At 38.0% G+C, this 17468-nt stretch overlaps 1 protein-coding gene across 7 annotated transcripts in view; it reads left to right on the forward strand.

The window, feature by feature from the left end:
• scaper (S-phase cyclin A-associated protein in the ER) overlaps nt 1-13979 on the forward strand; it is a 106668-nt gene extending 92689 nt beyond the window's left edge. For all 7 annotated transcript variants that reach the window (XM_084094990.1, XM_084094986.1, XM_084094989.1 and 4 more), the window contains 3 exons: nt 10667-10858; nt 12837-12885; nt 13189-13979. In XM_084094990.1, coding sequence (XP_083951116.1) covers nt 10667-10858; nt 12837-12885; nt 13189-13292 — 345 coding nt within the window. In that variant the 3' untranslated portion in view covers nt 13293-13979. The remainder of the gene's footprint in view (nt 1-10666; nt 10859-12836; nt 12886-13188) is intronic.
• The last annotated feature ends 3489 nt before the right edge of the window (nt 13980-17468 follow it).

Raw genomic sequence — 17468 nt, forward strand, 5'->3', positions numbered from 1 at the left:
AGTATTTGCAGCGTGTTTCTGTATTTGGTTGTTGTTAGTATTTGCAGTGTGTTTCTGTATTTGGTTGCGTTGTGAGTATTTGAAGCGTGTTTCTGTATTTGGTTGCGTTGTGAGTATTTGCAGTGTGTTTCTGTATTTGGTTGCGTTGTAAGTATTTGCAGTGTGTTTCTGTATTTGGTTGCGTTGTAAGTATTTGCAGTGTGTTTCTGTATTTGGTTGCGTTGTAAGTATTTGCAGTGTGTTTCTGTATTTGGTTGCGTTGTGAGTATTTGCAGCGTGTTTCTGTATTTGGTTGTTGTTAGTATTTGCAGTGTGTTTCTGTATTTGGTTGCGTTGTGAGTATTTGAAGCGTGTTTCTGTATTTGGTTGCGTTGTGAGTATTTGAAGCGTGTTTCTGTATTTGGTTGCGTTGTGAGTATTTGCAGTGTGTTTCTGTATTTGGTTGCGTTGTAAGTATTTGCAGTGTGTTTCTGTATTTGGTTGCGTTGTAAGTATTTGCAGTGTGTTTCTGTATTTGGTTGCGTTGTAAGTATTTGCAGTGTGTTTCTGTATTTGGTTGCGTTGTGAGTATTTGCAGCGTGTTTCTGTATTTGGTTGTTGTTAGTATTTGCAGTGTGTTTCTGTATTTGGTTGCGTTGTGAGTATTTGAAGCGTGTTTCTGTATTTGGTTGCGTTGTGAGTATTTGAAGCGTGTTTCTGTATTTGGTTGCGTTGTAAGTATTTGCAGTGTGTTTCTGTATTTGGTTGCGTTGTAAGTATTTGCAGTGTGTTTCTGTATTTGGTTGCGTTGTAAGTATTTGCAGTGTGTTTCTGTATTTGGTTGCGTTGTAAGTATTTGCAGTGTGTTTCTGTATTTGGTTGTGTTGTAAGTATTTGCAGTGTGTTTCTGTATTTGGTTGCGTTGTGAGTATTTGAAGCGTGTTTCTGTATTTGGTTGTTGTGAGTATTTGAAGCGTGTTTCTGTATTTGGTTGCGTTGTAAGTATTTGAAGCGTGTTTCTGTATTTGGTTGTTGTGAGTATTTGAAGCGTGTTTCTGTATTTGGTTGCGTTGTGAGTATTTGCAGCGTGTTTCTGTATTTGGTTGTGAGTATTTGCAGTGCGTTTCTGAATTTGGTTGCGTTGTAAGTATTTGCAGTGCGTTTCTGAATTTGGTTGCGTTGTGAGTATTTGCAGTGTGTTTCTGTATTTGGTTGTTGTGAGTATTTGCAGTGCGTTTCTGTATTTGTATTTGCAGCACGTGTTGTCTTCAGTTGCAGTGCGTTGAGCTTTCTCGGCCACCATAAATATGCATCTGATCACTCTGCACAACAATCTAGAAACGATGTGAATCAACACCACAACAACTGAATTAGCAAACTTACCAAAACACAAATGTATCTAAATGAACAGCAATTTGCAAGTAGTGCTTCACGTAGTCTCACACGGCTTATTTTAGCACCGTAAAAGATCCTTTCCTCTCCGTCACTGAGGTGTGTATAATGTTTGGTCGTCATTAGATCAAGAGCAGGTGTACTTTTCTCCTTACAAACAACCAACACAATGGCAACAAAAGGAGGCTGTTGAATAATGCAGTGACTTTGCCACCTCTGTTGGCTCTGCACTGTGTAGTAGGAACGGACATTGTTATCCTCCGCCTGGCAGTTGGCCCGTTCTTTGTTCAGTCCTGGTGGGGGGGGGGGGAAGGGAGCTGATCTAACCTGGCAGTACAGATCACAGATCAGCCTGGCATGAAGAAGTGGGAGTCCCTGATATCGTTTGCACGCTTGGTTTACCTGGAAGCCGCCGACTGCATGGCAGGTGTGACTACGCCACACTCGGTCGGGTTTTAGTTATGCGCGCATCACGTGGAAACCTCCTCCGTGACGTCTTAATGTCCCCTCGGGGGACGGGGAAGGGAGGGGGCAGAGTCCTCGCAATTTATGTGCTTCTAATTTAAAACATTTTTGCTCTTAATTAAAGAAACTGCCTCCATTTTTATAGCCGTTCAGTCCTTCTGTGCTGATGCCATCCAATTTAATTATTTTGATGTAGGTAATTAGCATTTGTTGGCCATTGTTGGGTTGATTTGCATATTATATTGGATAATTGAATGAGGGTTGATGATTGAATTAAGGGGGGGCGTGACAGATGATTGGGCTTTGTGCTCGCATGGGGGAACTTAAACGACGAGCGGGCTGGGAATAACGTCTCGTGAATATTCATATCTTCCCAGCCCACTTTGCTAATTTGAAAAATGCCAGGCTGCAAGGTCTTTAAACTTGTGACTTCCCTCCAGTACACAAGCTGCTGTTTTATGCTGCCATTTGGCTCACATCAGGGTTTATTATTAAAAACAGCACCAACACTGGCAGGTGCACTGGAGAGAGGTGGAAAGAATGTTGTGAAGCTATTCAGCTGAGAGGCATTTTGGCCAAAATTCTTGCTGGTAGGTCATATAAAAAAAAAATATTGTTGGATGCACCTACTACATGTGTGCAGTCACCCATCACAAGCTGATGTGAGGAATTGAGTCGTGGCATCATTTTACATTGTTAGATGAGGAATATAGTGGCATTTTGGTAATCTAACATTGAGCTGATGAGTCAATCCATTTTCTACCCAGTGTCGCATGTAACCACATTTCCAGTTTTTTTTTTGTTTTTTTTTTCTTGGTATTTGAATCGTTACATTTATCAGCATCAGTATTGAACATAACATTTTATGAATGTATATGTAAATTGTGTATCTTCGGTATTGTAATAAGGTTTTTAACACACACACACACACACACACACACACACACACACTTTTGATCATTTTGTTTCCTTCACTATTATTATGGGCTCTTGATTTTCTTGCATTTATCTTCTCCTTGTCTTTAAATTATTATTATTTTATTATTTACTGATTTTCACACTTTAAATTTATTGATTTTAATTTTAAATTTAAACTTTTTAAATTTATTGATTTTATTTACTTTTGATATTCCTTCCCATCTCGCTCTCTCTTTGTGTGTGTGTGTGTGTGTGAGAGAGCATAATACTTTTTTTAAATAAATTATTTTGAGCAAGAACGCATTGAATTGATAAAGACTTACACATTGTCTTTTGAAGAATACTGAAAAATGTTGCATTTCCACAAAATTATTAAGTAGCACAAATGTTTTTTTAACATTGATAATAAAAAAACTCTTTCTTGAGCATCAAATCAGCATATTAGAATGATTTCTGAAGGATCATGTGACACTGAAGACTGGAGTAATGATGCTGAAAATCCAGCTTTGATCTCAGGAATAAATTACATTTTAATATATATAGACATATAAACTATTTTAAATTGTAATATTTCATAATATTACTGTTTTTACTGTATTGTTGATCAAATAAATGTAGCCTTGGTGAGCATAAGAGAATTTTCAACATTCAAAAAAAAAAAAAAAAACCTATATATATATAATAAACACACTATATATATAAATGTTATAGTCTTTAACATATTGTTTTTATATTGATGGAGAAAATGACAAGGCAGAGAAAAATGACTGCTATGGTTGCCTGCTAAATTTCAAAATCAACCACATTGAGTAATTTTCTCTTCCTTGTTATTTTTCCCATCAACTAAATATACAGTATGCCTGCAGCAACACCAACCAATCGTGAAAAGCACTTCAACACATTTAGACTGAATTAAATGACATAAACATCAGCGTAGAACTTGGCACTACGGCCCCGCCCCTCTCCAGTCGGATACTTGCCAGTGTCAGGGGCCCTGGTGTATATCCACACGGCCCTCGTACAGGATAAATGGAGACTGGAGCGGGAATATTTGACTTTTTCAGACTAATGTAAGCACTGGCAGAAGACAAAGACGGCGCTAACCCTGCTCTGTCTCGCAGTGATTCAGCCAGCCTGTGTTTACATGTGTGCATCTGAGAAATAATGCAGCTCATAAAGGCAGGGAAAAACTACTGGGGGACATTTGTTCTTTCCACATGGATATTATTCAGACCCTCACCCACAGAGCCATTTAGTGTGTGAGATATGCAGTCATAGCTGATAGGAAGTTTGTTTGTACTCAAGGGGGGCATAAAGGCTTTTGAATGATGGCCAACAGCAAAGAGAAATTCATTTTTAATATGGTTTAAAGTCAACATTAAATCAAAATTTAGCTTGTTTACTATTTTAACACACATTCCTGGTCTTATTGTGAATAATTCTTCAGAGAATGGTAATACAAATAAAAAAAATGTCTTCTTAACCTTTCATAAAATAAATTACTTTGTAGTTTAGCTGATGTCAAATAAACCACTGCTCAAACATTTGGGGTCAGTAAGATTTTTTTTAAGAAATGCTTTCTATTATTCAGCAAGGATGCATTAATTTGATCACATTATATTGCAAATAAATGCTGTTCTTTTGAACTCTCTGTTCTTTCAAAGAATCCTGAAAAAATAATAATTGATGATAATTAGAAATTGGAAATGTTTCTTGAGCAGCAAATCGTCATATTAGAATGATTTGGTTTTTTTTTGAAGGATCATGTGACACTGAAGACTGGAGTAATGATGCGGAAAATTCTGCTTTGATCACAGGAATAAATTACATTTTAAAATTTCACAATATTACTGTAATTTTGATCATATAAATGCGATCTTGGTGAGCGTAAGACACTTAAAACATAAAAAACAACCAAACAACATATATTTTACAGTAGCCAACCAATTACTTAATGTTTTAAGGTGTAAATCATACAAGGTACTTTTTTGTTTTGGTGGTCAAACTGTGGATTACTTAGCGCTAGTAATATTTAGTAGCTCACGTATTTAGTTGATTCTGTTTGTTATTGTAAATTGAACAAGGCAAAAAAAAAGTTAAAAGTTAAAATGGCCATAATTCAAATTTCTGTTTGGACTCCTGTCCTGACAGTCATCAAACTTCCTCACTTTTATCTTGTAGGTTCTTCCAGGTGAAAATGTTATTATCTATATACACTTGGTGTTTTAGCGACGATAGCGAGGTGAAGGCTAACAACCCTTTTAGCTTGTAGCCCCTACACCACCAAAAGTGCCAGATTGAGCCAATCCACCACACTCACTTGTCTTATCTTCTCACTCCCTTCTTTTACGCCTATCTCTCCTTCACGTGTCTGATTCTTCCCTACAAGTGCGGGGCTATCTCCTTTGCCCTCAAACCCTAGTGTTGTTCCTGGGCTTCTAATCCTAGTTTAACTGATGTTGAAACGCCTCCTTCGACAGTCCATTACCCCGGTTGATAACCCAACACTCTTTGATTAAATGACCAGACCACCGTGGGATAGTGTTATTGAAAATCACCAAACGTCTTTGATTTCCTTGCAACAGGGATTGTAAACACATCTTGCGGACAGATGTGATTGACGGCAGTGAGGAATATTTACGACCTACCTAAAGGGTGACTTCAGGTGCGAACACATTGTTAATTCTTTTTGTCGTTTTGCTCCGGGTTTCGTCCGTTTAATTTTGTTTGTTTGCCCATAAATCTTTCAGAGTTTAGGGCTCCATTTGGATCTAATGCTGTGTTTGAGCATGATCCAGGTCCGGATGTCTTCTCGAGAAGAAAAGATTATCTTTCGCAGGATCGAAGATGACACTTGATTTATTAAGCAAACAGTAGTGAGTCAGTGATCCTTTGCCAATACACTGGCGAGCGGAGACGTTTTCATGACAAAGAAACATTCTTTCTGCTTTTGAGAGATGAAAACCAACTGATTTTTTTTTTTGTCTTTTAATTTTATGTTTACGCCCGTGTACCAGTCGCCGTCAGGTTGTCTGGATGGATGGTTAAGAGGGGGCGGTAGGCGTTGTTCAGATAAGGCCTTTCAGCCATAACTTCCTCTTCTCTTCTGAGTGCTCTCTTTGCATCCTAGTATGTAGGCAGACCTCCTGTCTTATCAGTGGCGTGAACATTCTCTCATCCTCTCGGTTTGGTTCATCTTTAAGGCAGAGCCGTAGATTTGTAGTTTTGAAAGATCGGACATCCCTGGTCCAACAAAAAATTGCTGAGGTGTCTTGGCAGCATGGGACACTTGCGTCATCTCCTCCCATTTATATTGAAAAACAACACTTAGGCCAGTTTTACGCTGTACACGAAAGCAGCACAGATTTATTTCAATGTCCATACAGCTTTCTCATGCACAAGCAGGGCTTGACATTAACACCCGCCAAATGCGGGTGGATTTCAGCAGTGGCGTGTAACGCAGTCACTTCTACTAGCCACTTTGGTGGGTTACATTTTATATATAATATATACATTTTTCAATTGTAGTTTTTAAAAAAAGCATCTGAAATAATAAACTAAGTGCAATGTCGCCTATTTTATCCTGCTTAACACGTTGAACTTTGCAGAAATTATGGATAAAATGCACTATAAACCTATTTAGCACTATAGTCCTATGCAATATAGGCAATTATGAAACAACATAAAATAGAGCGAACTCATCATCCATTGTTTGAAAAAAGTATCTATACTTATATAATTAATAATATACTTTGACATTTTCAGTCTGCTTTGTTTTATTCTAATTTATTAGAATTATTTTATTATTTTTTATGTAGACACAGTTTTGTTTCTCTTGGGTCAGCTTAATAGGAAGTTAATATTTTCCAGTTATTATTTTACACACATTTATTTTAAATTTCCACAGTATTTATACATGAAAATATATGGCTGCAATGGAGTCCCTTAAAAGGGACATCATATTTGTGGGCTTTGAAAAATTATGAAAATATATTCTGCCCGTTGGAGTTTGGTTTCAGTTCCGAATAGATTTAGTCATAATTTTTATGTAAATGTGGCGTCCCTCCTTATGTAAATTAGATTTATGATGGTCATGTTTGTAATAATTCTCAATGGCCAACTTCCAAAATTCATAATTTATTTCTTTTATTAAAAGAAATACTTAATACAGTAACCCAGAAATCATTTTGTTTCCTTGATATAGTCTTAATACACATTTCACAATACATTTTACAATTTCTATCGTCTATTTTTTTATCGGCATGGCTCCACACAACCTGACAGCCATCTATTTTACTGTCGGCATTCGTCTCTCCTCCGCCGTCTTATCAAGTCTTCATCAAAGAACAAACCCCTGGCCCACAGGTCTCCTTCCTCTTCACCTTGAGCCGCTCGTAGTGTGCATGTTTGCGTTTCACTGCGTTAACTTTATGCTCCCTTTGTTTTCAGTTGACAGGCCGGGAGTTATGTAATGGGCCGCCCGTAAAATCGTGGCCCTTTATGAAAACTCCAGTGCTCTCTACTTAAGACCAACACTAGACACTAGGCCTTGTCTCTTCCTTTCTTTATGGCCATCTGTGTTAAAGCGGGGGAGGGATCGCTCCGGAATCGCAAGTTCAAACGCCTGCCATTGCTTTTATGGTGTCAATTGCTGAATGGATACCTCTGCAGACGCTGGTACAGGAGGACTTGGCCGAGGTCTTAATCCAAGTTTGGGGCCGGTTAGGGGCAGGGTCATTTCTCTCGGCCAGGGAGAGGCGGGTGAGTTCATTGCCTGGGTTGGGGCGGTAGGTAACCTCTGCTCTCTCAGTGCTGTACGTCTCCCCTCAGTGGACACTTGAGGGGGACTCATTGTTTAGTTGTGTGAAGATGAAGCACCGCATGCTGACGGATTATGAGATGGCTGCGTGATTTGTGGGCGGAATGTCCACAAAACCCACCACCCCCACAGATGGACACACACTTGTACTCTCTCACGTTGGGAAAGAATTATTTTAAACACAAATTTGTTCTGCTTGTTTTATGAATGAAGCCCATTGAGTGTGTTTACATGTAGAACAAAACGCAGATAACAGTCGAAATTTATAAATACTGATTTTAAGGCGGCAAATCAACATATTGACAGTGTATAATAACTTCCCAATCGTTTCACTGATAGAACATCCTATGAGAAGTTATTTACTTTAATTTGCATTTACCTTGCATGTTATCAGCTTGTTGAATGACAAGTAATCTAACTGGTCCAAGGATCTGAATATCCATTGAAGGTGCCAAGGGTCCATGAGGTAAACGGGTACCCGATGTGTCTGCAGCATTGTAATTTTGACCAGTCTCATGAATGATTAGAAATACAGCAGTATCTCTACAACTCCCTAGTCTTGTCCAGAACTGATGGGAGAGATTGATTCTGTACTCTCTGCGTTTGGCCGAAAAAAGACCCTCCTTCATCTCACCCACCGTTCTGACACTACGCAGCTCCTACGCTGAAAACAACCAGATGTTTTGCACCATTTGTTCCATAGTAGCAGAGCAAGAGCATTAATTTCAACCCTGCAAAAAGCTTCTGAATCGTGCTGTTGGTCATCTGAGGCCGGACAATCCGGGACTAGTCTTCACTCCAACTCTGAGTACCATTAAAGGGCTCCACTGTGGTTTGTTTTACTTGTTTTGGTCAGGGATCTTTAAACAGTTCCTGATACAAAGTGGCATGGACCTAAAGCCTTTGAACACTGCCGTATAACTACATTTTAAGGCGCTTCACCCTTTAAATGATAAAAGTAGTGAGTTATCTCTTTGTTTGTCATGCACTTAAACCCTTGAGGGGTATTATTAAAGTGGAGAATGCGATGGAAAGAGTATTGTTAAGAGTATTTTTAAAATCTTGTAAATCCTGGTAATTTATGTCACCCTTTTCCCAGGGAACGTCACTCCCCCCTCCCTTATGGTTTGCATTTGGGGCCGAGCAGCAATGGACGGATGTGTGTACCTGTAATAGGGATTGTTTAACGCCCCCTCCCTCTCTTCATCTTTCTCCCCCAAATCCCTCTAGTCAGGATTTACTGTGCTGACCTCCCAACTCTCTGGTTCCCTTCCTGGGAGCCGAGGGCCTTCCCAGGCTCCCCAACCCGGTCGGAAGCTTGTAGCATTTAGGGGCTGTGCCTCGTTTTTTCCCATCCCAGGCACTGCATTTAATCAGTCCAGGCCTGCTGTGATTTGGTTTTAATTCTAAGGGGTGGGCCGATTTTGACGGTGTGACTGAAGGCAGTGATAAATGAGGGCTATACACCCGGTACGAACACCATTACTGGTATTACTTCATTTATTAAAGTGGAACTGGGCTTGTTTGCATGTTTTGCACAAGGTTCAACTCCAAAACCTGACCCACAAACATGCATTTCAGCATGTTATAGACCTTAATATAGAATAGATGGTTCTCAAAGGTTGTGACGAGAGGTTGCAGTGACATGAACCTCAGTGAACAACCAACATTTGTCAAGTTTCCTGTCGTTTCGTCAAATATCTTCGTAGGTACATATGAAGGCCATCATTTTGTGCTTCCAATGCAAAGGTGTACCTCGAAAAACCTTCTGTTGGCTAGATTCTAAGGCAGCGTTGCATGTGTCCTTTGTGGATGGAAATGAAAGCTCAGTGAAAAAATAAATCCAAAATAATGTTCCATTCAAAATTGACTTTTGTTGATAAAAAAAAGTTCAGCGCCATTTTAAATGGACTGTTTTAGCCAATATTTCTGAGCTTTTTTTAACGTCAAAATATGGAGCTGTTAGCATAGCAACATGCTGCCGCCAATCTCTATCGTGATGTAAGAAAAAAAATCTCTACTTGCTTCAATCGAGAATACTATTTCATCAGCCATTTATGAGCACTATTTATTCATATTGCATCCTAGACACAAATATTTTAACAATTCTTAAAAGATAAATCATGGCTTGGCCATCTGAGATTTCGGTATGGAGATAAAGATTTTTCGGTAGTGGGTTTTGGTGGTGTTTATTGTTTGGTTTTGGCATCTGATAGTCTCACATAGCCAGACCTCCAGACTGACGGCAGAAGGTCTGGACTCCATAGCAGCTTGCATTGGCCAAGGACCGCCCAGAGGCCGTCTTACTGACATGTCAAGTAAGTCTATGCCGCAAACTTTACATACTTCACATACTTGTGAAAATCCAGCGTTCAGTTGATCCTGATAAGCGCTCATTGTCACAGTTGTAAACACTATAGCATTCTTCTTCCATGAGGGGGTTTGGCATCACGGCAACACGACACACGTCTCCAGGTCATCCTACAGAATTCAACCAATCAGATGACGACTTAGAAAATCCTGAAGTGTTTCCAGTTACTTGTGCCATATGCATCAGACATTCAGCCAGCGATCCGTGGGCGTGACCCGTCTGTGGCTGAGACTACAGAAACGGTGACGATTGACATCAGACTTAACAAGCAGATTGGAATCAGTTCCAAAGTGAGTCTCCTGTGCGCAATTTGTGTAACGTGAGCCACTACCTATACAAAATGTTCCAAATTGGTCACTTATGAGGATCTATGTCCATTTCGATGCTGCCTAGGTAGGAAGTGGATAGCGAGCGAGGGAGCTCACTTGGTTTTGGAACGGAGCTCAAGTGTGTCCTCCCATGGGGCAAATCTGAACCTGTGTGTTCAGCGTACACGCTCGGCAGAAGTGGATGAGGCATCCCTGTCTGTGTTTTATGGAGTGTAATTGTGCGCTGGGAGGCACTGCCCTCTATTTCTCCTCTTAATGGCTGTTTGTGTGTTGTTTTAGTGGCAGATTTACGTGTGGGACGGGCAGAGAGGGGCGGGTTGATTTACAGCTGGCTGTGGCTTTGGCCTCACTGGTTGCGTGTGTGCGCACGCACTGTCACTGTGTGTGTTCCAGGTGAATGTGCAGTCTGGCCGCCAGCCCAGCGTGTTGCAGAAACTGTGTCAGCTGCCGTTCCAGTATTTCAGCCACCCGCGACTCATCAAAGTGCTCTTCCCCTCGCTCATCTGCGCCTGCTACAATAACCTGCAGAACAAGGTCATCCTGCAGCAGGAAATGAGCTGTGTGCTGCTGGCCACCTTCATACAGGTAAATCGCACCTTCATACACACCATCACCACACCAATTCACACTTTGTTTCACGAACATGTCCTCAAACTCTATTCCTGCTATAAAGGAGTGTGTTCACACGAACAGCAGTTTGCAACTGCAAAACTTGCTCAGTGATTGGAAACACATTTACTGAATAAATCTCGGAACACGTGGGATTAAAGCGGCAGTTTATTCGCAAACTTTTTTGCGGTATTTCGATTTTTTGCATAAATTTGCAACTTGGATGGACACAACTCCACTTAAGTTTTACTCAAGAAACCTTTGCAAATATGTTCCTAGTAGATTCATCAATAAAATTCAATATATGCGCTACAACATATATTTGATATTTTAAAATAACGTTCTCATATCCTAGCGAACATATAGCATATTTTAGAACAGTTATAAATTGAAACAGTAATTAAAAATAACCGTTTTTCAAACAAGCTTTTCTGACTTTTTTTTTCTCACAATTGCGAGTTTATATCTCACAATTCTGACTTTATAATTTCCAATTGCGACTTTATATCATGCAATTCTTTCATTTTTTTCACTCAGTTGCTAGAAACAAGGTCAGAATTGTGAGATGCAGTTACATTGTAAACGTATTCATTTGGCTTATATACAAAGCGACTTAGAGTGAATTTAAGTTATTGGTGTATTCCCTGGGAATCGAACCCATGACCTTTTAGTTTCCAGTGCCCCAACACCCCCCTAAAAGAAGCAGCTTCCTTCGCTCAGATGGATGGTTTCCTCTGTCTGTTTGAGTGGATTTACCTGCCAGTACTTGAGCCTCCAGTAAACACCCTCTCCCTTCATCTTCTTCCTGACAGCGCTCTCCACACTACATCGCCGCTGCCATTACTTACAGAGAGATTAGCTCTTACTCCAACAAAGACAGGGAATCGTCATATTATTCAAACAATGGAAAGACTGACGATGTCCTGCAACTTGACATCAGTTGCTGAGATTGACAAAAGCTTTATCCACTTTATCCAAAACTTAATAAAAAGGAAATTTGGTCCTTAAATAATTGTATCTGAAGTTTGTAATAATTTGCATAGCCAGACTGAATGGCAAAAAAAGAACCATTTTTCAAACGGACTTCTCTGAACCCATCTGAAGATGATCCCATCTTCCATTGGTCGAAACACCATTGTCCCGCCCCTAAATAACCCTATTGGTTCAGCCAATGCAGTGTTTCACTTTTCAGGGGAATCATTATACAAATTGTTTACTTTTAGTTGTATGCGAATTATGGAAGCTTGTTTCCACCATGGAATACTTTTTTTTTTTTTTAAGATAATTGCGGAAAAAAAGTTTTATTTTGTTTTTTTTCATGAACTAAACTAAACTCACAATTCAGACTTTTTTCTCGCAATTCTGAGTTTATAACTAGCAATTCTGACTTTTTTCTCGCAATTGCGAGTTTATATCTTATAATTCTAACTTTTTTCTTGCAATTCTGACTTTCTCGTAATTCCGAGTTTATATCTCTCAATTCTGACATTTTTCCTGCGATTCCGACTTTTATAGCAATTACGAGTTTATCTCGCAATTCTGACTTTTTTCTCACAATTACGAGTTTCTCGCAATTCTGACTTTTTTCTCACAATAACGAGTTTATATCTCTCAATTCTGACTTTTTTCTCACAATTACGAGTTTCTCGCAATTCTGACTTTTTTCTCACAATTACGAGTTTACATCTCGCAATTCTGACTTTTTTCTCACAATTACGAGTTTATATTTCGCAATTCTGACTTTTTACTTGCAATTGCGAGTTTATATCATGCAATTGTGAGAAAAAAAGTCTGAATTGTGAGATAAAAAGTCGCAATTACCTCTTTTATTTTTTACTCAGTGTTGGAAACGAGCTTCCATAGTGAATATCTGTCTGGGATAAGAGAATGTTTTGCTCCACGAGCATCACCAACTGGAATAAATAATGAAATCTGTTAATTTTGTGTAATCCAGGACTGTGCCACCAATGAGAACCAATCGGACGGCAAAGCTTCACAGCCAGGTGAGGACTATATTCGAAAAACAAGTCATCCATATGAAATCTCAATATATCTTTGCATACACGACTGACGATATCCAGCTTTAGACATACATTTCAATTACGCTTAAATATACATTTTAAATTAGATTAATTGTCTAAATATTTACAATTGTGAAATGGATCCAGAAATCCCCATATTCTGTTCTAAAGTGCATTAGTTAAAAATAAATGGCTTTATTGCTCACGAAAGGCTCCTTCTGTCTGGCATTGATTCAATGCTTTACTTCCTGTGTCAGTGTTAAACCTCTGATCTTTCCCCATCAGAGAAGGGCTGGGCTCCTCTGAACTACTGCGAGCTCTCCAACCGCTTCCCCAGAGACCAGTGGGACTCCGCACTTCAGTTCTTCCTCAAGAAGCAGGAGGAGTGAGCGAAGGAGTGCAGTCATTTACAGAAGCACATTACACACATTGACATTGAAACCTAATGCATATTCCACAATGCAGAACTGTTCTGGAGGGGGTTTAGGGTACAAATGAAGACAGTCATCAGACCTCCATCAAAGCCGTCAATCAGTAGTGAGTCATTCCTAGTGGTTTTCCAGTAACTGTATATTAGCATATATATTAGCTCACTGAAAAAAAAACTGACTTGTCATACACGTGTTTATGAGCAATAGAATGTTTACAGGATTTACCTTAAATACATTTCTGGACACATTCAGTGATTCTTGTTTTTCACAAAAGATAATGGTTGAGTTTGACTGATATTCTGTTGTTTTGTAAATAAAAAGATACTGGGGAATGAAGTAGAATAAACTGAAGCCCTCGTTTAATTTAGGGAGAATGACGAGTTACCTCATCCGTCGGTTTTCATGTTTTCATATTTTTCAATGAATAAAGAGGAAGATTTTTTTCCTGTAGCTGACATGTTATGATTTTTTGAATTTCTGTTGTTGTGTTTCGTTGCTTGTTCGCTTTTTATACTGTAATTTATACACGATTTCAACACTTCTTCCTTGTTAACCTGTTTTCTGTCATTTTCTCAGTGTATTGAAGCACTTAAAAGTTTAATTTAAGAAACGGATGAGTTTAATAAAATATTTAATACTGCTCAATCGAAGTTATTCTTTCATTTGTAACAGAGGATGAAATATTGTTTACCAGAATATGTTTTTGGACCAACAAGTCAGAGATGAAAATGTTTTTTTAATACAAATGTTTTCATTTTTCAATATAAGCAATTGTCAAAAATGTAACGTAAAATGTTTAGAATGTCTTAGTATTTGGTTTGACTCCCTTTTGCCTTAACATCATGAAGTTTGTCAAACCTGATGATCGTGTTCTCCAGCATGATTTGAGACGATCTAAAGAGCATCATGAGCTTCAAAGACCATCTGTATACAAAGGAGTTCAGGTTTGTTCATGTGATTAGAGAGCTAGAAACAATGCAGCATCTGAATTATTTTTTATAAATTGACATCATAACGTTTCTTTGCTTAACATCTTTAAAATCCTACAACTTTGTTTGCTTCCAGGTTTAAATTACATTTAGATCCTAGATCAGACTACATTGATAGACTTTTAAGATTCTAAAATATTTTACATAACATAATATATTTACAATCACACTATTTTATACTCCCATGCATAATTGTGATTTTATGTAGAAGAGTTATAAGAACATTTCTCAAAAAAAAAGTTTTAATCAAGAGCTTATGCATTTATTAAGTCCGTTTAATGGAATTTAAGTTGAAATTACTCAAACATCTAAGTTGATTGTACTTAATTTAAGTTTTTTTTGTTGTTGTTGTTGTTTTTATATACAGTGAAATGCAGTGAAGCTGAACCTGAAATGTGGGTTAAAACGGCATTGTAAAAGGGTTGTGGCCACATAACCAGGGTCCTCGCTGGCCCCGGGGCACCACAAACAGCCCGCTTTCTTCCGTCCCATCCTTCTCTCACACACACTCCGACTATACCTGTGTGACTCACTGAGTGAGTCACTCAATACATGACTGTGTCAACATGCACTGGAGCCTCTGGGTCAGACTGACTTCCAGGTTCATAATAACTTCAGTTCTACACCAAATCTTTTCATTAAGTGAAATAACACTTCTTTTTTTTTCTTCTTTTTTTTTAAACAATGCTTTTAGATTCAATCCAGTAAAATGAATGCATTTTATGTGAGATCTAGATGATGGGCTTTGAAATGGAAGTGGGTGTATATGTGACAACTTGAATGGGAGCTGTTTTTATAGACCATTCCGTTATTTGCCATTCCGAAACCATCTGAGAGCTCGACGTTCTCGTGATTTTGGCAGAGGAACAGAGGAACGCTGTGGCCCTTTCCGTCCTGTCAGTTAATGAATCATGAATTTGATTGCTAAATCTGTTGTCTGAATGTCTCTTGCATTCACTAAAATGATTCTCTTATTTTCTGAATTTAATTAAGAAACGCGGCTGTGAAGAAGAAACGCGTTTTTATGATGGCATTCTAAAGTTCTTTTTATACAATAACAATGTTAGCCTATAACAATTAACAATGTATTTATTTTTTTGACAAAATTAGTATTTTCTCAGAGTGGGAATATGTCTAAAATAAATTTAAAAAAGTGATGCAATGGCAGAATTCAGACTATTATTTTATTATATGACGGGTTTTTATTCATGATAAAACGCTTCGAGGTTTTATTTAAATGGCGCTTGTTTGTTTTTGTTTTTTTATCATAATAAAAAAAAGATAAATAAATGAAAATTAGATTTGTGTTCAAGAAAAATGTCGAGTTATTTTGCTACATTTTAATCAAGTACCGTTATACCGTAATTATTCCCCCTATATACTTTGACTTTCGTATGTCTTGCCAATTTAGTTGTTTTTATTAAACATAATATACGAAATTTATTTTTTTAGGCTATTGAATGTTCTTGCAGTGAAATTACAACAGGTAAAGAAAGCTCCGAATGCGTTTGACATCGTTTGCCTGTTCTCAGCATCAACATATATTTGGCTATAGATTATTTCGTTGCATTTAAAGGTTTGAGCTGGACTATTGTGACAGTTTTAAATTAATTGTAAGGAATAAATTAAGCTTGAATGTATGAAATGACAAGGCATTTCCATAAAGGGACATGTAGGCTAGTTGTTTGGTTTAGGAGTCAGATGTATTTTAGGTTTCGATTTATAAACTAAAGGTTAGCTAAATACTTTGACATTTCACATTAAAATGACAGACAGGGGAGAGTTGTAATTAGTAAAGACTTTAAAGATTTGTTCTATACACACATGAACTTGGCTTAAGAGTGCGTTTATTTAATTAGACCTAAATTATTAAATTAGTGGCGGAATTTGAACCAAGATGCGGCTTTTGACCTCTGGCCATGACATCTGAATCGTTATTTCTCCCTAAAGCAACCATCATAAGCGCTGCATGTCGCCAACCCGTCGTCATTCAGAAGAAGAGCTGTTTTATTTGAATCCAATTAAGCTTTCTTAATTTCATTCGATTTAATGCGGTGTAATCCGGATCAGATCTGCACACAGTTTAGCAATTAAAAATCATCAAAGATATGCCTTTTTTTTTTCTTTTCTTTTTTTTTTTAGGCCTATTTCTAAGCATATATATTTTAGAATTCGTGTATTTTAACAGAAGACCATGCGTTCTCAAATTAGCCTACGTGGCATATTTACATGTAGGCTAATTTTCTGAAGCAAAGTATTTTTTACAAGCTAGCAAATTAATAGTGAATGAATACGTTTTTGGTGAGTATAAGCTTAGGTTTAGGATTATTTGTTTAATTGAATTATTGTCTGTCGTCTTTGCAAACAGAATCAACACTTTCACAAACAGAATGCGCTTTTGCGCCTCACACAACACCTCAGTGCAGAGGAAAGCTGCATAGATTGTAAATAGTAGATGGAAAAGATTTAACATCAATTCAGTAACCTATATTAGCCTACCCTATATTTTCGTATCTAATCGCTGTGAGATTTTGCTGTTAGATTTTGAATAGAGAACTTCTAACTCAATGCAAGATTTTCAGACATATAGCCTAGTTTATTTCATAAAGACCCTATAAAATCGCCTGACTATGGCAGGTTTTTTGTGTTTACGTATTTCCTAGTTAAACAGGAAGCTTGAGCGGGACATGTGGAAGGCCTTGTTTTGGCATGCCATAACATCGCTGCTTTGGAATTTCCATACTTTCTGTTTAAATTTGACGAAAAAGTATTTCTCCAACACTATTAAAGCACGCTCTTGTCTATTGTGTGATACATTAATGGATATAGGCCTATTTAATCTACTGACATAGCCTACATCCGCCATGTTAGCAATGTCAAGTGAAATAGCACTGCAGGTGCTATAGCCACACATTTAGTAACCTACCTCCATTTAATTATCTACAACACTTATAGTTAAAAAGAGCATACATTAGATGTCACTGTCAATAGCATGCACTTTTTACATAATATAGGCCTATAGGGAAGTATCTGAATTATTTGATACTTGCTAGTCATTTGCCGGCATTGGGGGAGGGGCATTGTCATTCTAAACAGCATTTGATTGGACAGAAATCAGGAGTGCAGGATGAGTCATCAATATTTT

The sequence above is a fragment of the Abramis brama genome, assembly GCF_963993115.1.
Source record: "Abramis brama genome assembly, chromosome: 20".
Classification (NCBI taxonomy): Eukaryota; Metazoa; Chordata; class Actinopteri; order Cypriniformes; family Leuciscidae; genus Abramis; species Abramis brama.